This window comes from Xyrauchen texanus, chromosome 21, assembly GCF_025860055.1.
Source record: "Xyrauchen texanus isolate HMW12.3.18 chromosome 21, RBS_HiC_50CHRs, whole genome shotgun sequence".
Classification (NCBI taxonomy): domain Eukaryota; kingdom Metazoa; phylum Chordata; class Actinopteri; order Cypriniformes; family Catostomidae; genus Xyrauchen; species Xyrauchen texanus.
The window spans coordinates 16,209,686-16,233,569 of NC_068296.1; the positions used below are offsets into that span (position 1 = coordinate 16,209,686).

Genomic DNA, 23,884 nt, shown 5'->3' on the forward strand with positions numbered 1-23,884 from the left:
CCTCTGTTCTGTCACAGTTGTGTCTCAATGTCAGGATGTTGTGTTTCCGTGTCTTTCAACTGTTGCAATTCTCAGCTGTCAGAATTGTTATAACATGCTTAATTTGAAGAAATAGCTGGACATTGTCCCTGAGAGTTTCCCATAGAGCCTTTAACCACTTGACAGTAGACCAAACCATGTCAGAGCAGCAAAAATACAAACCATATTGGAGAAAAGATGAGCTGAAGAGACCTTTTAGGCTCTTATACTGTCAGAGCAGCACCAATACAAAGACATTACGCCATGCAGATTGTACTGTGAGTCACAGTACAGTACTGTGTTCCATGAAACCCTTGGAAGTTAGAGAGACTAAAATAGGGTCACGCTTGTAGCAACTTTCTACAATTATCATGCGGCTCAGATTAAATAATCCTTCTAATGTACAACTCACTAATTTAGGCTAAATGCAACGGCCTGTCACATTACTCGTAAATTTCTTGTAACTTCAGTGCCTGCAACGTCTTCCGAGCTACTTTCCTGTTAATGATATATGCAAAGCATGATATTTTAATCTCCTTTGAAGGGATTCTTTTTTTCTTTAAATTTATTTATTGTTTTTAATTAGTGGTAATTACTAAAGTAAACATCACTTGGGCTGTACAATTAACCAAATAAATAATCAAGAGAACAATAACAGTTCCCACAATTACCTAATCGTGAAAAGTACAAATTACAGCATTCCATATACTGTTTGTTGATTGTAATCAACTATTATGATTTAATTTACTCATACCAAAGTCTTTCTAGCAAGTCTGTCCATTGGTGGCCACATTTGGAATGCTTTAGGGAAGATGTTTACAGTCATGAAAGTACAGCTCCTATCTACTTGAATGGGGGAACACTGAAATCTCAAAAATGGTTAGTCCAAGGTATTGATCAAAGAACATATTTAAACATTTTAAAATCAGCACTAAAATCTGACAACACTGGAATCATAAATTGTGCTTCTTTACCTCAGATTCTTTCCAGGCTAGATGTTCATCTAGCGTATGTTTAAATTGAAAAACAAATGGATAGTTGCAAAAGCGTTTGGTGTGAACAGCCCCTTACAGTTGGTTGAGGTCTTTGGCCATTGCGTCTTGCTTTCTAATAAGCATTTCTAAGATTAAGCAATGAGTTGTTTAAATGCTTTGTCAGGAAAGATGTTCAACTTGGAAATGTGTCTCGAGATCCTCACGTTAGGTTCCAGTCTGTTGTGTTCTGTCTGTACCGAATAATAAACAATGTGGTATTTCGCTGTTTATATGAAGCTTGAGTCTGGAGTAGTAGGAATTAGTGCAAATGTAACACCATGTGAACTGTCTATTGAAGCACACAACTTACTTTTGACTTAAGATTCTAGAAAATGGACCAACTAAAACATTTTATTGATTTATTTTATGCATATTAGTTGAAAATGAAACAGCCTTTTGGTTTTTTACAGCCAGGATAGGAATGTTCTATGCAATAATATAACGGTGCTGAATGGTTTCTGTATTTATTGCGCCATCTTGTGGACTAAGGAAACAACGTAAATTGAAAAATGTGAATATTAGTTCATACTGTATATATTCATATTTATATATTTATTTCATTTAAAAAAGTACAAAAAAAATATTGTTCAGTCAGTACTGTTTATTTTTGTAATAAATTTCAGCACTATTTTACTTTATTTTTCCATTCATTATCAATTTTAAAAACTATCGGTTAAGTAATCGATTATCGGCAGGTACTGCCCAACTTATTTATCGTATCGGTAAAATCCACTATCGGTAGACCTCTACCTGTAACGCAGGACTTCATTTCTACATTCGTTGAGCGTTTGGAGATCCAATTTCTCCCATTAATTTTAATAGAAATGGTCCATCTCTGCTAAATAAGTCTCTGCTCATACTCAGTGTTTGGGTATTAAATCTCAACGCTGAATATTACATTTCATCAAGTAAATGGTACCGTTTGTGCTACGGATATAAATGATACCTCTAATTGTTACTTGCTCAGAAGAGGTGTGGTATTACAGTTTTTGCCTGAACAACAAAACGGTGAAAAAATGTAATTGATCTTGAAACTTGTGGTGATCTCTTTTGACTTGGGCTAGTAAGTAAGCACTTAGCAAACACCCAGAACACCCTAGCATGGTGGCAGTGAGTTTTGCACAAAGGCAAGAAACTCAAAAGCAGAACTCACATTTCCTAAAAATGTAAAAATGTAGTTTTATTTGTTGGCTTTTTATCTTTTTATCAAACAGGAAAGTGAGAGAAGGGAATTGTCCCAGGCTGCACAACTGCTCCTTATGTGTCTTAAGTTCTGTGTTATCTGCTGTGCCACATGCTCAGTCACATCTTATTTTAAGTATTACATTAAGTTGCATTTTATCATGACCTCAGCAAGCTCTTGTAGTTAAAGCGTGGCCTCAAACCTCTGCACACTTTACAGTCAGTGCCTTGAACATTCAAAGAGGCACACACACATTGTAGGTGACTCAAAAACATGCACCATAGGCAAGCATGCATGTTGCTCCTTAAGGCCTATTCACAGAATACTGGCTGTATTTGTAACATCAAAATATCTCTTCTCTGCCCACTGCCTGGGTGTTCTGTATTTTGAGCCATGGCAGGCCTAATTGGATGAAGTGGAGCATGCTGTTATGTGTTGTCATGGTGAAGCAGTTCTGGGCTTTAATGTGATTTACTGTAGTCTCTGTCAGAGCTGTAAATTCTCACAGACGGAGCAGAGCGTGTGTCAAACGCACAGTGTGAGCTTAATGTAGGTGTGTATCCGCAATCCATCACAGGTACGCACCTTTGCCAGCTGATCTCCACTATCTCTCACACATTACCGAAACACACACTTGACCTCTACACAAACAACCGGAGAATGTGGAGACGGGAGGAACTAGAGCTGAATTGATCAGTATTGATGGGTGAGAGTCTGTCATGCCATAATGTCTCTCGCCGCAGGGACTGTTTGTATGGAGGAGCATGTCTCCTCTCGTCCCGTCAGTAGACTTGTTCTTGTGTGTATGTTTAACAGGTTAGGGACTGGAGATGGGTTAGTAGAGGTGTGAATCTACACTGGCCACACGATTCGATTATAATTCAAAGGGTAACGATTCAATAACAAAATTATTCTTGATACATCTTGTCCACCTAATGTTTTATTAATAAATACTGTGTATTAAATAGTTTTTAATTATATATTTATAATTAATCAATCCCTAGCCTATAACAATAACTATCGGTGCTGGTCAAGGATGGCTACTTGAGATATTTGCTTCTGTGAGAGTGCAGATGTGAGCTTCAGCTTTCCACACCACAGGTAATAGTAAAGTGACACATATATATACTGGATATATACTGTTGATGTTTAAGAAATCAAATAAGCATCTCATATCACAGAGACCGGCAATCGAAATAGCTAAAGAAATACAGAGCACAAAAGAGGAGAAAGGCATTGGGAAGCAGGAGACAAAAAATAAGAAATATTTTTTGAGCAAATCAATTTCTGTAGTGTTGGCTTTAGTGTATGCATGTCTGACCATTTGTTTGTAGTATCTCACTCTGTCTCTCACAGCATTCTTGCTTGTGATGTTTTGCTTAAATATAATGTTGTTATTATTATTGTTATTATTATTTAATAATACATTGAATATTACATTTTACTGTATAGTGGTAGTTTATTTCTGTTGCAATTTCTTCAATTTCACATGTCTAGATAAATTTAGCTTTTATTTTGGCAGAAAGCTGAATTAAGCAATTTGAGTTGGTATTTTTTTGACGACAGCCTCGCACCTCTGACATGTTAAGTTACAAGTAGCTTGACATTTAAAACATGTCTCAAGACCAGGACAATGGGACAAAAAAGCAGAATTATACCAAAATGCAGAACTTGAGGTATAAATGTAGTCTAAAAGACCTGCTGTTGTGTAGCATGCCGTTAAAATTTAATTAAACAACAATAACATTAAAACCATTCACTGCTCTTAATAACTTAGTAAGTTATTACGTTTTTTAACTTTAAAATTTTGTAATGTATTATCATACAGTGAAGACCAGTAATTTAAGTAATTTTTTGTTACATTTCATTACTTCAGTTTCTGAATGCTTACTTGAATACTTGATAATGCTGCTAAAAACGTTTGTGTTGTTTTTATTTTCTACTAGCTATTGCTTGTCATTTGTTTCTTTGTTCTTTGTCACAGGTTGTTTACTTGTCTTGAAAAATTTATAATTCATTTAACTTAAAACAATGTTTACTCCAATTAATTAGTGTTTTGTTGTGGTATCGAAACTGGTATTGAAAATCATCAAATTGCTTTCAGATGTTAGTAAACTGGACATTTTAACTGAAATTTACCCAAATAAATGTAATCTAATTGAATGCTTGTAAATTGGAATCAAATCTGGAAGTCGGCATCGATACACAGCCCTACAAGTGTCATCCCTACTATGACCCATGCCTGATGGGAGTGTGGGGGATGTGATGCTAAATCAGCCTAGTTTTATTGCCAAGTATGCTTACACATACAAGGAAGTTGTCTTGGTGAAAGAAGCTTCCAGTGCACAAAAAATACAACAAGACTGAGGAAAAAAAAGCAAATAGAAAATATAAGTATATAAAGAAATACACAATAAAACTAAAATATTATATATACGTATACAGATCTGTTATGTACAGATAGTGCAAGGGAATGCAATGGCAGAAGAGATTGGATATGTTGGATAAATATAAATAGACTGAGCTGTGTATTACACATAATTATTGCTCAATTGGAGAGTTTTAACTGTTCGTGAGATGGATGGCCTGAGGGGAAAAACAATTTCTTGTGGCTGGCGATTCTGGTGCTCTGTAGTGCCGGCCAGAGGGCAACAGTTCAAAGAGGTACTGGGCTGGGTGAGTGGGGTCCAGAGTGATTTTTCTTCTGGAAGTGTAGTTCTTGAAGGGAAGGCAGGGGGCAACCAGTAATCTGCTCAGCAGTCCAAACTGTCCTTTTGTAGTCTTCTGATGTCCGATTTTATAGCTGAACCAAACCAGACAGTTATTGAAGTGCACAGGACAGACTCAATGACTGCTGAGAAGAACTGTGTCAGCAGAGGCTGTGGCAGGTTGAACTTCCTCAACTGGCGAAGGAAGTACAACCTCTGCTGGACCTTTTTCACAATCAATGTGGGTCTCCCACTTCAGGTTCTGTGAGATGGTAGAGCCAGGGAACCTGAATGACTCCACTGCTGCCACAGTGCAGTTTAGAATGGTGAGGGAGGTCAGTGTTTGGGTGTTTATCCTAAAGTCCACAATCATCTCCACTGTTTTGAGCATGTTCAGCTCCTTGGCGGTTCAGATAAACATCAAGATTGTTTTATCGCACAGCCCTATTGATAACATTGCCTTAATCTCTCACATCAACCCAATAATCTCAGTAATATATATCTAAATTACAGGCTACATTAGAAACACACAGAATCTAGTAAGTAGAAATATGAAATTTACCTCGATATGTTTATTAAAATCAGAGGCAGGATTAATGCTGATATCTGGCTTGAGCAAGTTAAACTCACATGACACAGTTTTCACTGCGAAAAGCCCTTTCAGGTGCGGCCATGATGTTCAGGTGTTGAAATGTGTTTGAGGCATCCTCCACATCCATAACAGTTGGCTATAAAGCTGCCGTTCAAGTTTTTAAATTGTGATTTGATTTTACGGGAGTCACGAGACTCTCCCTAGCCAATCATGTTGATAGATAAAAATAATATCAGGACAGGGAAGTAGCGAACAAAGAGGGTGGGTAAATAGCACATTAAAAGTACAATTACAGCACTTAAAATATACTAAAGTAAAAGTATAAAAATTTTAAACTACTTAAAGTACAATTCCTGTGAAAAACGACTTAATTACAGTAATGTGAGTTTTTGTAATTCGTTACTTTTCACCGCTGGTGGTAATCAACATTATTCCACATGTTGATTGAGTATAACTTGTATTGAACCCGTGAATATTCCTGTCTTGAGACAAACCATCGACTTGTCAATTCTAATATGTATATTTGCACATCCCTAACAGGGACACAAAGAGTTTGTCTTTCCCTCTTAAACAGCATGTGTCTATGCAGGTGGTGTCTGTGTGTGATAGATAAACCCAAAATTCATGAGTAAGCTTTGAATCAGGCTTAGGCAGCCTTTAATGTCCCATACTACGAAGAGACATTCCAAAGCCTTCAGTATTTGAATGTGGGGGGTGAACCGTAATAGTGGAACATAGGCAAGAGCAGCAGCTGTCAGCTCGTACCCATCAGCTATGCTATGACTCTATTGTTTGAGTAGACAGTGGGTAGTTGCCTGAGGGTTGGCACTGACACACACACACACACACACACACACACACACGTGTCACATCAACTGTTATTTCACACTTGAATTTTGTGTTATGCCTCACGGGCCATAATTCATAATATCAAGCTCATTATTTTTAGGTTTTTCTCACGGTTTCTCTTTCTGATTGTCATAAACAAAACTCGCACACAAACATAATTACATATAGTCTAATGATAATCTGCTAACAGACAAGGTACTGTTGGTCTGCTGTGCAGCTGTTTCTATAGCAACAGCCTGGTAACAATGCTAACAACTTCCTCTGGTCATTCTGACAGCTCAGTGCCGCCCACAAAGAAATTGACTGACCCATAACTCGGAGCTTCATTAGTACAGGGACTTTTCTCAGGTAACTGCATTCATGTACACATGAGCTAGAACTGGGAATTCATCATGGTGCTTTTTGTAAGCTGCTTACTCAGCATTTTGACTGAACTTTTTGGGCAGTGTATTCAAACATTCAATTCTACATTAAAAATTTAGAGAGCTGCCTACCTAGACAGAACTTTAGACAGTGCATTCAAATTTTCAATACGCAATTCAAAACTTACTGAGCTGCCTATCTAGACGGCACTTTTGAGCATCATATGTGCATTTAAATGTTCGATTCAACACTCAAAGCCTAGTGAGCTGCCTATATACACAGTATTTTTAGGCATCATAGGCATTTTCATTTGTTTTATTTTTCACTTTAAACCTTTTAAAGCTGTCTACCTAGACAACATTTTTGGGCTTCATATGTGCTTTCATACGTTGGATTCAATACTCAAAATCTAGTGAGCTGCCTACCTAGACAGCACTTTTGGGCTTCATAGGTGCTTTTAAACATTCGATTTGATACTCAAAATCTAGTGAGCTGTCTACATAGACAGCACTTTTAGGCATCATAGGCATGTTCGAATGTTTTATTTGACACTTTAACCTTACTGGGATGCCTAACTAGACAACACTTCTGAACATTATAAGTGCATTAAATATTTCAGTTTGAAAACCTATTGCGCTGCCTATCTAGACAGCACATTTGGGCATTGTAGGTGCGTTTAAATCATGGCCTGAAATTCGGCGTGGTATTGCGCACAATTTCAATCATTCCCGCTAGCTCCACGTTCATAGAGTGGGAAATTACCGCACACTTTTATTCACTTTACAGTGCAGCTGTGAATTAACCAATAGATACAGATGAACAAATCAAATCAATAAACTTGCTTTTGTGTCAAACTGTACTTCCAGAAGATGCGTGAGTAAATCCTATATCTCCCTCTCTCCCTCGTGCAGCTGTCCGCAGCGCTTTGAGTTATTGTTCAGTTTAGTTTAAGCGTGCACAGTGAGGGAGTGCTTTGTTTTCATAGTTACTGAACTTAAGATATTTCAGATGCATAAATCTTTCTAAAACTGTTAATTCGACATTAAAATGCCATTATACTGTGTCTCTGTTAGGGAGCATCGCGATAAAACTAACGCTCCTGTTCATTATCTACAAAGCTGTTAACATTACAAGCTCGTGACATTGGAGTGATCTCTAGTTTTGATTCAGCACATTTGACAAGAAAGGTAGAAATATCAAAAAGGCACCACATATGACTTTCAGATGTAAAATTGAAAGTGAAAGTGGAGATTTAGAGTAAAAATTTACTCTAAATCTCCCCCACAAGTATTCTATTGCTTCTGAGACATAGATTTAACAACTGGAGTCATATAGATTACTTTTATGTTTCCATCAGAGTTGGGGTTCTCGAGTTCAGACTCGAGTCCGAGTCACAAATTTTAAATGACTTGGACTTATCACAGACTCAGATGCATTTTTACTCTGGCTTGACTCTGATTTTTCAGAGTTTAGCTGAGTCCAAGGCATTTGTGATGCAATGAAAAACAAACAAATAACATAACATGGGGTGACCAAATGTCCTCTTTTTCAGACCTGAATAAAGCATCTGGCTGGGATTTCAATATTGCCTCTAAATGCCTCTAATCCCCAACACTGCAAATTATTAAATAGAACACATGTTGAACTCTCGCTTACTACACAGTCATTTCTTACTGAAAATGATGGCCATATCGAATTTACCATGTAACAGGGATGTTTAATCTAATATGATGAATGAAATGGACCATGTTGGAAATTGTATTATAACTCAGTCCTTCACATATTTGTAGCACAACCTCTGTTTGTTACCTGTAAAGCTGGCACTTGCGTTTCAATGGCAATAATTATAAGTCAACACAAATGAGGGGAGAAGTCTCTATTCACCTGTTATCCACACTAAATATAATGTGAAAGGAACGAAACATCAGCCCAAGGAGATTTGATCTTGACTTAGAAGTAAGCTACACCTGGACACAGCAGGAGGATAAAAATTAACTTTAAATGGTACCTGATCTTTTTATTTTATGTTGTTGTATTTAATTTTATGGGCATTATGAAATGTTTTAATATTATTTAATATTTAATCAATTATGTTAAATGTATTTCATCCATTTTGTTTATATAAAACTAAATTGAATGGACAAATTGAAATGCAAAATGAAGTAGGAAATAAAAACGAAATTAAAATTAAAAATAACTTGTAATGACTAATGCAGCTTTCAGTTTTTTAGTCTGTCTGAGAGGGGAAAAAACAACAAATAATTGAAATGTCAACAGAACGCAGTATAATTGTGTTTTCAGTAAGACATTTTTGTCTTCATACACCTAAAGCATATGCATTCATTCTGAAACCACTTTGAAATTTTTTCAGCAGGATATTATTTATAAAATATATATAGGAAATGCATCAGATGTGTTTTTTGTTGCATTTATATTGACAAATACTTTTTCTTAGTTGTGAAGGTTAAAATAAGCTAAAAATATTGATGTTGAGTTTGCAGTTACAATTTCAATCCAGATTCATGAACGGATTCATTTGGACTCGGCCTGTTATGGACTCAGTCTTGAATCCGACTCAACTTGACTCGGATTCGACTAAGGTGGACTCAACAGTAGTTTACTTTATTTGATTTTGTAGCTACAATGGTCTGATCACTACAGAGTGAAGATATTCTTCTAAAAATCTTAATTTGAGTTCTGCAGAAGAAAATAAGTCATACATATCTGGGATGGCATGAAGGTGAATAAATGATGAGAACATTTTGGGTAAACTATAGCTTTAAGCTTCTCATTCCAAATCTGGAGAAATGCTGTCATCTCCATGTCGATGCATTAGTTTATGTAGGTTATGTTAATTTAATAGCCAAAATATTTGAAAAGATGTGACTAAGAATGCCCAAAAATGTCTGTAGGTGGTTCAATAGTTTGAAACCCCACCAAATAAGAAATTGTTACTGCCTTCTCCTTTAGTTTCACAATAAGATGGATAAGATGGAAATGGCCTTTTGAAGAGATGGATTCAGCCATAAACATACACAAATAGTACAACACTCTCTATTGCCCCCTTCTGTGATGCACACAGCATGCACCCTCATCTGTTTGTTTTTCGATACATCACCTGATTTGTTTTTCTGGTGTGTGGGCTGACATGTTTTTCCTCTGTCGTGCTGTTTTTCCATGATCTCGTAATGGCTCATCTCTCTGTGACCTGAGCAAAGCGTGTCTATGCGTGTTATTGCATTGTGTTTAGGAGCCCTGAGGGCAAACTGGTGTTTCAGGTTTTGTTGCTCTAGAGCAGAATTAATTTCCTCCTTTCTTTGCTCTCTTCATATATATTCTCATTTGAAGATTAATTAATTAAATGCAGCATTTATCTTAACAGAATTGTGTTCAGAAGGTCACACGTGTGAGTTTTTTCTGTGCGTGGTTGAGTAAATAGGTCAGTATTACAATCTAGTGCCATCAGGTACTGCAGGGATATTCGTCACCCTATTTTATAAAAATAGTTATCCCATTAATTTTCAGCCAAGTGCTTACACACTCAGATTACATGAGTAATGTTGTATTTGTGACATCACGTTCACAAACCTGCACACCTGTGCAGTACTATTTGACCCTTCGCTAAACCTCTCCTGTCTTAGCAGCTGTTGCCGTGCACCATCTCTTTACTATTTTTCAAGAGTCTACAGGAGTGATGTGTTTTGAGTAGTTTTAAGCAGAATTGTATGAAATAATAAAAAATAAAATAAATGTTGTTGCTGGGGTCACTTGCTAGTGAAACGAGCAGTGGCGGACCGTACATTTTAAGTCTAGGCCTTCAGTGCGATTCATGCCATTAAGAACATTGCAACACTGTTTCACAATGAATAAGACACCCTATGCCTATGGACATTTATACATTGTCACAGCCAACTAATAATAACATTTGAAATTTATAAACATGTCCACACACTAAAGCCAAAACTTGAAATTACACTTTATGCTCAAGCAAGCCTAATTTTAAATACAGCATGATTTTGTGAAATTAACATCTCCCGAACTGACATTCAAAAATCAAAATGTTTCATATGAATCTTACCAAGGAGGTCTATAATGCCTGGAAAAAGCTGTCTAATAATATTTGCTATTTAAATGTTGCCTTTAAATAAATGTCATTTTGTCAGGCTACATAGTTACTTTTAAAAAGTTTTTTCAGGGCATGCTGAGTGACTCCATGCAGGTCTCCTGAGCAACCAAATTGGCCCGGTTGCTACTCGTGTTCAATATATTGTGGTTCTCAATCTCAGTGGGGCGCGTGGTGATTTGTGCATGGATGCTGCGGAGAATAGCTCCACATATGTATACGCGGTAACGCGCTCAACAAGCCATGAGAAAAGATGCATGGATTAACGGTCTCAAACGCGGAGGCAACTGAGATTCATCCTCTGCCAACCGGATTGAGGCAAGTCACACGCCACCATGAGGACTTAGATCGCATTGGGAATTGGGCATTCCAAATTGGGGAGAAAAGTGGAGGAAAAACAACTTTAACCGTCACTGAATGCTCAAGCAACATAATTTACACTAAGAAAACTCCTGATGTTGAGATATGAATGGAAAGCACTTACCAGTTTACTTGAACAGTTTTCCTGTTTAATAAATTAACTAATCACACGGTCATGCAAAACATCTCAGGTTTCTCAATGGTGATGTGGCAGTGAAAGCAGGTGACTCATCAGCTTGATCTCTTGCTTGTAAGCATCAAAGAATAAGTTCTAATTGGATAAACTTTTTGTTCTTCCCTATTCATTTGTAGATAAATTAAGAGTGGAAAATGATTTGAAAATACATAGTCAAAAAGATAAATTAGTATAGACAGGATGAAAAATATTTAATTATTAGTCAAGTTAGGCCAGTAGAGAAGGCTTTGCTGGACCTGAGAATTCACCACTGGACACGAGGTACCCAGAGAGGATACACATGCCGTGTTTTTTCTTTCTTTCAGTCTCCACATTTTGCAATAAAATTACTGTTATTTAACTATTTATTTTACAGAAAAATGTCAGATAAATATGCTTTACAGTGTTTACTCTTTAGTAAGAATATTGTCAATTCCATTTGAGAATATTTTGCCAAAAACCTTGACATTCACAGCAATCTCCTATTCATTCCTATAGGAAGTTCTGCAACGCTTTTAGAGCAGCAATGTAACCGTTTGGGTGGAGTTTAGCGAAGGGACAATTGCAATGGATAAATTCAAGCCCCGTCCCTTAACTTTTTCATGTTGAATAGCCTGTTTCACTTTGAAATTCATCAGATTATGGATGTAAAATGGGTTGTAAACAGCGTTTCATAGTGACTATGAGACAGACTTATTGTTAGGACAACCCACTGACTAGTCTTTTTTTTTCTTTTTTTTAATATGTGGTTTTGTACATTCCCAAGGAAGAGGTAGTGTGTGTGTGTGTGTGTGTGTGTGTGTGTGTGTGTGTGTGTGTTCTGCTTCCACCTATTGACTGCACGGTGATGTCAATCTGTAATACAGGACCCCTAATCTGTAATACAGATTTGCATGTGTTTTCTCTGATTTATTGATTAGCTTTCACTTACACTATGGATTTTTGCACCTTTGACCTTCACTGCTTATCCTGGTGATTTAAAGGATTAAGACCTGCCACAGTCTGCACACATGAAGCAAAAACAAATCCAAAACACAGCCTCATGAAACAATAACAACCTTCCTCTCTTCACCGTGACCCTCACTCATCATTCCCTACTTCACAAGCTTCCCTCTGTCCTTCACACTCTGCCAAGCAAACACTGTAGGGCACATCAAACACACACACTATACCCACCGCTCATAGTCTTTCCTTCTTAAACACACCGACAGCTGCTACCACCGGAGGGTACATGTCTGACACCCCAAAAACAGAGTGACAGAAAACCAATGGAGGATGCAAGCTGTGCTGTGATTGAAAGATCATGTACTGGCAATCTTTGGCAGGTATATGCTGAGCCATTGGCTGCAGGCTGTGGTTGTATGTGTGTGAGAGGGACAGAGTGAGTGTGATTTCAAAGCCCCAGGGCTCACAAACCAACACCGCTGTCTTTCTGCATCTGATGATGGGATCAGGAAGAAGTTGTAAGTAACGCTTTAATAAAAATGCAGTGTGGATGGTTATGAAGAAAAGTACTGAAAAGACAGAAAAGTAGTTATAGGAACAGTTTACATAAAAAAAAATTCTGTCATTGAGATCGTTTAAATGAACACCAGAAAGCCGTTTATTGTGCGAAACCTGCTTAAGGCTGGAAAAAGTTGTTCCCGTTTACATGAAATGTGTTATAGACTTTCTCTTTACTCGCGTATCCATGCGGCTCAGTCAGTAAGCAGCTTTCTCCACAACAATGCAATTTCCCCGTGATGCATGTGTAAAAACAATCTGAAGAAGCTATTTTATTCTCTGTTGCTTTGCTGTATTTTCAGATATTCCAGAGTTGTTGCTGTGTTTGTTTCCTTAACTTCATATAGCGACCAGCAGCAGAATTGAGCTGCAATAGTGGGGTTTCCCCCAATGTGTGAGAGCAGATACGTGATAGTGAGGGACCGAGGTCAATATTTTACATTGGTGTGTTTATATGGATTTAGTTTATATTATATGTGCTTTTCCCACTGTACTCCCAGAAATGTTTAATTCTTTCGGCTCTGTTGACTTATTGTTGGGCTCCATCCTATGACATTAGGTTTCTGGTAGGTTCACGCACATGCACACTCGTCAAAAACCTGTAAGAATGCCTTTTATGCATTTACTACGTTCTGCAAGAGAACTTGGGTGTGTTAAACTACTTTCTCTTAATCCCTTAAACAGCATAAGGACAACAGTTTTCAATGTTTTTTTTTTAATGACATTTCAGAGCGCTGCCTTCTGCAAAAACTGTGAAATAAACAGTTTTCTAAAGTGCATGTAAATATGGCCATTTATTTTACCTGGTCGGTCTTATAGAATTACATTACTATATACCTACATTTTTGCAAAATTATTTTTATGTGGTCATTGTATGTATCGTGGAAGTTTTCTTGTGAAATAAACACTAGTTGTGCTACAACAACAACGACATAGTAATTTTTACTCAAATTGTGAGTAGAACAGCAGATTATCGCTTCATAATTTTCTTTCCCCTATTCCTCACACAATGCTGTATTCTGACATCAAAACACTTGACTTGTGCATGATTTGTAAGGTGAGATGTCTGCATTACACTACATTAACCTTAAAAACCTCATCTGTTTGGGAGAATATTCAACTGGTTTTTATTGCCAAACAGAGGAACTACCACAATATGTGTAAGGAACAGATTAATATAATTTCTTCTGTGAAACACAACATTAGATATTTAGGAGAATTTTTACACTGCTCTTTTCAATACAGTGAAAAATACAGTGAAAGTGAATAGTGACCATGACTGTCAAGCAAGATTTTCAGTGAATAAGGACTTACATTTTGGGCTTCAGCAGACTTGGAATGTAGTGCAAGTCAAGTGGAATACTTATATGGTGCTTTTTTGTCAAGTAATTTTTATTTGTATAGCGCTTTTCACAATGAAATTAATTTCAAAGCAGCTTTTTACAGAAATTAATTCTGTAATGTCTTATGGCAAGAAAAGATTTGTGCACTTGTGCTCCACCGTACACAAAGACATGTCACTGCCACTAAATGCGAAAACAGAAAATGTGAGGAATTTTTACCGTTTTGTATAAATCCCATGTATTATCTCAAATAAATTAACTCCGTTTAATAAATCAAATACAAGGATGTGCCACTAGGATCACATGATCATAAACAGCAAACATTTGGCAAGGCTAAATTAGGCATCAACCTGTTAGAAAAAGCTGTAGCCCTCCACTCCACCATCAGCCATCTTTGACCCCATTTACATGCACTTAAGAAAATGGTTTATTTCAGGGTTTGTGCAGAATGTTGTGTGGAACATATGTAAATAAAGTGAAGCAACAGAGTAAAATTGCAAAGTCTTTCTCAGATACCATGATTGTTATTTACACAAGCGTTGCAGGGATATTACGTTGCAATGGAGAATGCTGCTTTCTCATCAAACCGCATGTATACATGAGTTTAGAGTACACTGCTTATACTGTACATGTTAACAGGAACGCAGCTTTCTCACAATAAGCCACATTCTCACAATACAATGCTTTCTGGTGTCCATTTAAATGCACTAATTAACACCATTGATATCATAGATCATTAGCATCACAAACTGTTTACATGTAATCTCTTTTTTGTGTGTGTGTGTGTGTGTGTGCATGTGCGTGCGTGTGTGTGTGTGTCTGCGTTTGTGTCTGCATGTGTGTGCGTGTGTGTGTGTGTGTGTGTGTGTGTGTGTGTGTGTGTGTGTGTGTGTGTGTGTATGGGCTCAGTTTGAACTTGAAGAATCAGAGCTAATTACTATGTGAGCAATTAAAAACAGTTTGAAGTCGTTAAGATCTGGCACTGAGTGTAGGCTGGCTTCCCAGTAGTGTGTTAGTTTAAAAGTATCTGAATACACACACACATTTGATACTTGCTTTTCCTGTTTAACTCAGACACATAAAAAGACAACAGAAGGAAAAATAAAACATACATTTGTGGAGAAACACTCTCCCCCAAAAAAAACTGTTGTTTGAAGTGTGATGTGGCATCAGCCAAATGTTGGGGGTAAAGCTTTTTCACTGACTCATCTTAAAGTGCTTGTACATTGACTAAAACAATGTGATCACGCTCAAAAGTGCATCTGAGCTCAGGGACTGATGCCAGTGGCATAGCTGAGAGCAAATGCTAGGAATAACTACATGCATAATTTGTAATGAAAGACTATGTTTGTGCTTTGAACTGGATTGTAGTGAACAATAGTAGTTAACATTGTAATTTGATAGCCAGCAAATAAACTTGTGATAACAACTATACTTGAAATCTGTAAATGATTTCATAACTAGGGTAAAGCTTTAAAGGGCAGTTAATAAAGTCATATAAGATCAGATACATCTGGGTATTGTTACAGATTTCCCAATTCGTTTGCATTTCACAAGCTTTCGATTTGATATTCATATGGTACATTTCTATTACAATGTCTATTTTGCTTACATATAAAAGAAAATCTCTCTAAGCAATACACAATTGGAAGTATACCCAGGGCTTAAAGGTCATGTGTTAGACCCACCAGAATACTTGGTTGGGCTAAGTTAAAAAACAATGAAGATGATCACCACTAAAGCATTAGAAGATTTAAGTCAACTTTAAAACTTGAGAAGCTTGACCAAAGAGAACACTAATCACTCTAATGGTGACGAAAAAGACAACTGTTTACAGCAAGACTTCATTAAAACACTAAATAAAGCTAAACCCATCCATTAATTCTAAACTACAATTAGTTACATGTCCTCATACTGTTGAAGTCACACATTTACATACACATTGGCCAAATACATTTAAACTTCACAGTTCCTGACATTTAATCGTAGAAAACATTCCCTGTCGTAGGTCAGTTAGGATCACTACTTTATTTTAAGAATGTGAAATGTCAGAATAATAGTAGAGAGAATTTTTTATTGAATCTTTTATCACTTTCAGCACATTCCCAGTGTGTCAGAAGTTTACATACAATTTGTTAGTATTTTGTAGCATTGCCTTTAATTTGTTTAACTTGTGTCAAATATTTTGGGTAGCCTTCCACAAGCTTCTCACAATAAGTTGCTGGAATTTTGGCCCATTCCTCCAGACAGAACTGATATAACAGAGTCAGACACAATAGAAGTAGGATTTTTAAGAGTATATGAACAAATGTCAACCCAATTTTGTGTATGATAATATTCTTGCTTCTTAATTGAGTAAAAGCACTTGTCAAAAGATTTGGCCATGATCTCCTGAGTTACTGCTGAAACAGAGCTGTCAAATAACACGTTACATTTCAGTGACGTTCGCTCATTGTTGATTTAAAACCCGAAGACACAAAAAATCTCCAAGTTAACCATTTTCCCTTAAAATGTAAATATATGTTCTCATCCTCCTCCATCTTATGCAACACTATAAGTATATAAGTGTTTTATGACCCTTTAAAGCAACTGACAGAAGCTACATGAGAAAATGCTGTTACCTCTGAAACTCTTAAACCTAGTGAACGTCATACTAAGACAGCATTAGAAACTAATCTTACGGGTTCAATACAGGTTAAACACAACCAACAGCATTTGTGGCATAATGTTGATAACCACAAAATGTATTTTGACCTGTCCCTCAGTTTCTTTAGAAAAACAAACAAAAACAAGGTTACTGTGAGTCTCTTAGAATGAAGTAAATAAGGCCAAATTTTAGAGGGTTTAGAGGTAGAAATGTGCCGCTTATAATTTTATAAAAGTGCTTACATTAATTCTTCTGTTAAAACTGATGTTTGAGCTGTAAAGTTGTGTAAATCATTGTTTATATGGCCGTTCTAGGGTTTACAGCATTATACCAATCTGTCATAATAAACTTTTCTGAATCGGTTCAGTCCCCTTTCAGATGTGTATTCCTTTAAGGCATCACAAGCATTCGGAATACTTTAAAAGTGGTGATTAAAGTGACATCTAATTAAAATTGACCATTTTACTGAAACTTTTTGTATGCTACTGCTGTGTACTGTAGGCACATACGTGTGCATGTGTGCTGTTGTATTTTAATCCTTGTTAGAAGAATGTTGCACTCTTAGCTCGGAATTGGTTGAATCTAGTTTCCTGTGTGCTTCACATAAAGAGCGCTATTTTTGTGGTATGTGTATATCCACATCAGTCACTTTTTGAAGTTTCAAGAGTGTTAGGATGCTGCCTCAGGAGGGAGCTGCCTGTGCTGACATTAGGCAGCAAGGAAGCTCACCAGGTTTTGGAACAAAGCCTCAGATAACATTCATGTCTTAAGATAAGCATGACCTTGAACTAAAGAGTAATGGAGAATGTTTCCCTGAAGGGATGGATTGTGGGCAGGGATTGAGTTTAAATCTCACTTTAGTGCTGTGATATGAGAATTTTTGTATGTGTATCTTGAAAGGGAGAGGGTGTAGTGTGCCATTGTTTGGCCAGTTCTGAGCTCTTTGTACAGCCCAGTGAAATGAGCATTGTTGTTCAAGTGACAGAGATGTCTCGTAAATTGCTAATAATGTAACAGTTTTCTTATTCCATAAGCTGTGGAACCTTTAGGCTTCTCTAATATGTGGATGCAGTACAACAAAAGAGCACGAGAGATAGGTAGAGGGATAATGTGAAGTTTCATATAGGAATGGGCAATGCTGAGTGGCTTTTCACAGTCGCTGAGCTGCAGTGAATCCTGATTCTATCTTTCATATTAATATCAGCTCCCTGGATTCCTTCACCACAAAGCCTGTCAGATTTCCTCCCTTCCATCTCCCCATTTTTTTCCCCTGTCTCTACCTTGTATACTGTCTTTCTCGGTTTTTCTTTTCCTTTGACTTTGTCAAGTTCATTTTTTTTTCATGATGATGGATGAAGCATTTGGAGTGGTGCAGAGAATGGAGAGGGTTTCTTTCTATCACGTTTGACAGTCTCCGGTTGCTTTCACACTAGAACTTTTTACTTTGAACTCTGTTTTGAACCTGAGAGTGCAACCGTAAACACTATGAAAATGTGGTCTGGGGTTTGGATCATGGAACCTCCTGGCGCTCACAGTAGTTGACTTCCATTGTTAATGTATAATTTGCATCTTTGCATGCTCCCTGTCACTCTTATAATAGTATAATGCATTTCTCATTGCTACTTGTGTCCAATTGAGAAGTTTGAGAAGCCTTTCAGAGAAGTTTCTATAGCTCACACTCTTTGCATGTTTTGCAAATCATAAGTGGCAAGTTCTGCTCTGTGCGTGTAAAGTTTTGGTGGAAAATTGAAAAGGACAGCAATATAAAAGAGCAGTGAGGCTGGTATCTTCTAGTCCTGAGTCATTGGTACTTATCCTGATGACACAAACATGCATCACCTCAGATCCAAAAAGTAAAATTTGAGAAGAGGCTGGCAGGGAGAGGCGTGGTGCAATCGAACACTTGTTCAGACCAATCAATCGAACCAAGTGTGAAAAAAGTCTAATTTCTAGCTTAAATTGTATCACAATCCCATGCTTTGCCTTTCTCAATTAAACTTGTAAAACAGTCCACCTGATTATACACTCAGCAACTCTCTTCAGTAATCCAGCACAGAGCCCTTGTTATGTAACCCTTTTGTATGCAGTTGAATCTCTCAGGTGATTTGTCCTGCTGCCGCAATGACTGAAATGTATCTGTCACACCTGTCATGACCAGGTTAAAATGTTCATGGCTACTAAATCTGTCAGCACCTATTCATACCTCACCAACAGTCCAGGAACACATAGGCTACTACTGTAAAAGTGCTCTGGCACACAGCCTGCCTAACAGTGGGCTTGAGCATCTTAGGGCAGAGAACAAGTGTTGATGACACTTCCTTTCAGGTAAAGTGTGTAATTTCTGTGCCACTAGCATCATCAAACAGAATGGCAAACATTTTCAAGCAGGTTTCCTGAAAACATCCCCCCATCTACCATTGGTAATGTAGATTGACTGATAGTCCTGCACCAAACTCATGGCATTGGTTGATACAATGTTACTGCATCCTAAAATAGTTGGAATGGCACCTACCCTTAGTGCAAGTCTTGAACTGTCATTCAGAAAATATCTATGGTGTTGAAAATGGGTTTACATGGTGGTGCTTTACTACATATTTAAGCAGCTCTTGTGTGCATCATCATGGCCAACCAGTTTAATAATCAAGAAGCATTAGAGAACAGACGTTTTTGGTGCTTTAATAATGATTTTATTTGATGAGTTATTAGGCTAGCTTTAAAACCCAATATCTGCCAGGAGAGGAATAGAGATAAGCCTTAAAAAGAGTATGTGAAATCCATAGCTGAAATTCTCTCTAGCAGTTCTTTCTCTCCTATCAACCTTTTTGTTCTGGACTATTTCATTCTCACCATTTTAGTTTAGTCAGTTTTCCACCACATTTTTCTTCTGGGAAATGGTTGGGGAAAAGGGATATGTAATGAGAGGGAAAATAATTGAAAACCCCAAATCATAGTTTTCTTTGTGGTACTTTGTTTCAGTTGTTTCCAGATTAAATGAACCTGTTATCCAGTGTCATAATGTAACAATTTATCTTCTGTTTCTTCCCTTTTTTGCAGATCTGTCATTCAAGTGACCTTTTAGCTTTGCTTTGTGATGGGCCCAGAGGATTAGGGAGGGTGTGTCTTTTCCTACGAAAGAAATGAGTGTGGCAGGAGGAGGACGCAACAGCAGTCTGGAGCTTTTCCATCCTTCCTCCCTGTCACTAAACCACATCAGTCCAGGATGCTCTCTCGCACACGACCCCTGCCCCACATTTTGGCTCCATGAACATCTATAGAGACACAGGGGTGTGTACCACCTCTCTCTCCCAACCTCTTCCCCCTCCCCACTTTCGTCTACCCCTCCATAATGGCCAGTCTTCACTGGGCGATCCATCCCCGCCCCGTGTTTCTGTGCCCAAAATGGGGGTGCGAGCTCGGATTGCTGAATGGCCCCCTCGTAGGGCACTTTCACGGGAGTCGTTGCTTGAGAATGGCCAGGGCAGTCAACAAGATGACCTCAGCAGCAAGGATGGGCTTGCACGTGGGGATGTGACCAGGTTGCCACAGCAAAGTGCCAGAAATGATGACTTACTTGAATCAGGAGGTCTGATTGGGGCTCCAGGAACAGCCCCACGGTTTCTGACTCTGGATATCGCTCCATTACGACAGCGCTCCAACAGCGAGATTACATTAAGTGAGCCAGATGAAATAGAGGTTGAAGGTCGGTTATTCCGGGAATATGGCAGTACCTCTTCCATCAATGTACAGGCTGTGTCTGAGCAAAGCTTCTTTGACATGCTCAGTCAGTTTCAACAGGAGAGACCAGACCAGCGCAGTACAGCCCCTGCCAAGCTTGGAGAGCTTCTTGGTGCTCCGGCTTCTTTAGATGGACCAGCTACACATGCCTACACGTCAGCTCCCTGCCCCGAGGACCGCCCCGAGAACCTCGTACGCAAAAAGAGCGGTGGCACTGAGTCTTCTCTTGGTTCCACCTTCTTATTCCGCAAACTCCGCAGCACCAGCCGAGGTGAAACTGAGACTCCACGAGGTGACACAGATGACATACGACTCCCTGAGACATTATCTTCCAAACCTTGGCTTTGTGTGCGGAGTTTTGCCCACTTTGATTCTCAAAGTGTTCTTTTTGACTTGCACGAGGCAGCAGCTCGCCGTAGCTACGCTGCCCAGCGGCGAAACACAGCCACCGGAGCCTCAGCTGCATCTTCGACTGTTTCTTTGGCAGTTTCCAGAGCCATTGCACTGGGGGGAGTAGAGCCCACATTTTCCAGCACTGATGACCTCAGTGTCAGGGACTTATCAGAAGGATCAACGCCAAGCCTGGAACACTCAGAACAGGGCACTTCAGCCAGCAGTAAACCCAATTCTCAGCACCAGCTATTGCTGAGCTGCCCGCACTTCCTTAATGAGACTGGAAGCTATGGGGAGCGTAATGTCAGCTTCCTGAGCTCGTGGGCAGCGCGAGGAGAAACTGCAGTGGTGGAGGCCCGGTTGCATCCCCGCTGCAGTAATGCTAGTGTGTCCAAACTGGAGGCCCCACCAGAAATTCAGGCCACCAGGTTAGAGAGACTGCAGCAGCATTGCATCGAGCATGTTGACCTGGGTGCTAGATACTACCATGAGCACTTCTTTGGGAAAGGTAGGAAATTTTTAATGTCCATCTCCCTGCAGATACTAAATCATACTGCTAGACTAGGAGACTGTTACCAGTTTCTTTTTATTTGATTTTGGACTTTTGGATTTTACAATGCAAATGGCGATTAGTACTTAGCAATGTAACACAAGATGATAATTGTATAGTATTTGAAACTTCAAACTCACAGGAGTGGCCAGTAGGCACCTCATCAAAGCTGCTTTGACACCCCTGAGAAATTATTCAATTTGCGCTTTCTAAGATGACCTGCTTCTTTATTGGTTGTAGGAAATGTTATGAATGTACACACAAACAAGAGATATCAATAAAAGTATCTATAGTATTGAAGCAATATTGTAAGAAAAAGAAGCTCATAGTCCAGATGCCCTCTAATCTTTCCAAACAGCTTTAGGGGATGTAGATCGCAAAATATGAGGGAATTATACAAAAATACCAAATAAGTAAATACAGAAGCACACTCGTTGTGGAATAAGCGGAACTGGAACTGCCGCTCCACTGAAGCAAAACATTTCTGTCGAGCGTCTTTAAAGGATTCACCCTGGCGTTACATCTTTAATGCAGTTACATTTAATGCGTTATAGCTTTAATAAAGTTCAAATAATAAGGAAGCAGATCATGTAAATGACTACAAACTCCGAAACTATAATTTCTCTGTGCTGTCAGCACTATGAGTTGCGCAAATTGTCCTGATCTAAGGGGGAGAGATTGAAACTGCAGGGACGATCATCCCTCGAGCATGCGCACTTGCTTCAGCTAGATTATAACGTGATGGCTCGCGACTTAATGAATCATAATGTGTGTCACGGTGCATTTCTTATTGTGAAGAAAATTGGCAATAAGCAGCTTTATTAATGAGAGAGTTCGTTTTTTTGTGAATTAAAGATGGATTGAAGTAAATAAAAGGTGAGAGAGGGTAGTCTTCGCCCCATTATACACTGCAACAAAATATGTTTTTGAATTCTTTTTGTTTTGGCTTGTTTTCAAATATAAATATCTAAAACTCCTTTAAAACAACATATATTTATTTTTGCAGCTATATTGCAGAAGAAAACAATTGTCGAAAATTGAGAATATTATATTATAATATTAAAAATCCTTTAATAAAAGATGCATTCACCTGAGAAGCAGCATATAAGATATTTAGACTTGCTTTTAGGCCATAGATCTTGAATATAAGTATATTTTGTCTCTACTGTACTCACAGAAGTATAACAAATTAAAAAATACACTTATATACATAATACACATATATTTAAGATACATTCTCTTAAAGCAAATCTAAATATCTTATATGTTGCTTCTCAAGTAAATGTATCTTGTTTTAAGGATTTGTAGACAATTTTAAATGGAAAGCAATACACAAAACAGTGAATTTTTTTACTGGATACAACTTTTCTTTTAATTTAGTGAATGTCATTTAGAGGTATTTTTAAAAGATGATTTTGTCCTCTTTATTGTTAGTAAGCATGTTTAATACAACTTTTTAAGTTGGACACAAGCTAAATAGTCAGTTAAGGGCTAATGATTAATTGTTGCAGTAATCGGCTAAATAGTCAAATAATTGTTTTAATAATCATTAGTTTAGTCGATTATCAAAATATTCATTAGTTGCAGCCCTCGTCTACAAATGTAAGTTACTCAATATTATACATATACACTGATCAGCCACAACATTAAAACCACCTGCCACCATTAGGCTGATTGGTGTATACTCCTGTATCAGATTGTTTCCCTTAATTTGGTCTCACAACAGGTCTTTATGTTTGAGATTTACATTTTTATCTTAACCATTGCACACCATATATTAATATATTATGTTTGCCTGCCGTTCCTCTTTTGAAAGGGTTCTCAAAGCATGTTATCAATGCCTTCACTAATATCAACTAATAGAAGAACAAGCTGGAGCTAAAACTACACTCCCAGCACATCTCAATACATCTGCCTCCCAATGGTTCATCTCGCTAAAGGTCCTTCTTCAAAAAGCCAGTGTTAAAAAAAAAAAAAACTGCAATGTCTAAAAATAGTGTGCTTGCCACCCCATACACACACTAGATAAACCTTGCAGACACAAGGTTATCTGAATGTTTGTAATTAGTTGTCCGGGTTTATTAGGAGTAGAGTTGAGGAGATAAAGGATAACATTCCAGAAATAATCTGTCGGATAGAGCTGTCGGATACAGCCATGGTCACCATTCACTTTCAATATACGGAAAGAGTAGCTTGGACATTCTGCTAACATTTTTCTTTGTGTTCCATGGAAGAAATACAGCAATATGGGTTTGTAAGGACATGGGTGAGTAACTTGAGTTTTCTGAATATTATGAAAATGTCCTAT

At 37.9% G+C, this 23,884-nt stretch overlaps 1 protein-coding gene across 1 annotated transcript in view; it reads left to right on the forward strand.

Annotated features, from left to right (window-relative positions):
* LOC127661811 (signal-induced proliferation-associated 1-like protein 3) overlaps positions 1-23,884 on the forward strand; it is a 130,181-nt gene that overhangs the window by 67,622 nt on the left and 38,675 nt on the right. Inside the window, exon 2 of the mRNA XM_052152707.1 lies at positions 19,953-21,534. Within this exon, the coding sequence (XP_052008667.1) occupies positions 20,160-21,534 (1,375 nt within the window). The 5' untranslated portion in view covers positions 19,953-20,159. The remainder of the gene's footprint in view (positions 1-19,952; positions 21,535-23,884) is intronic.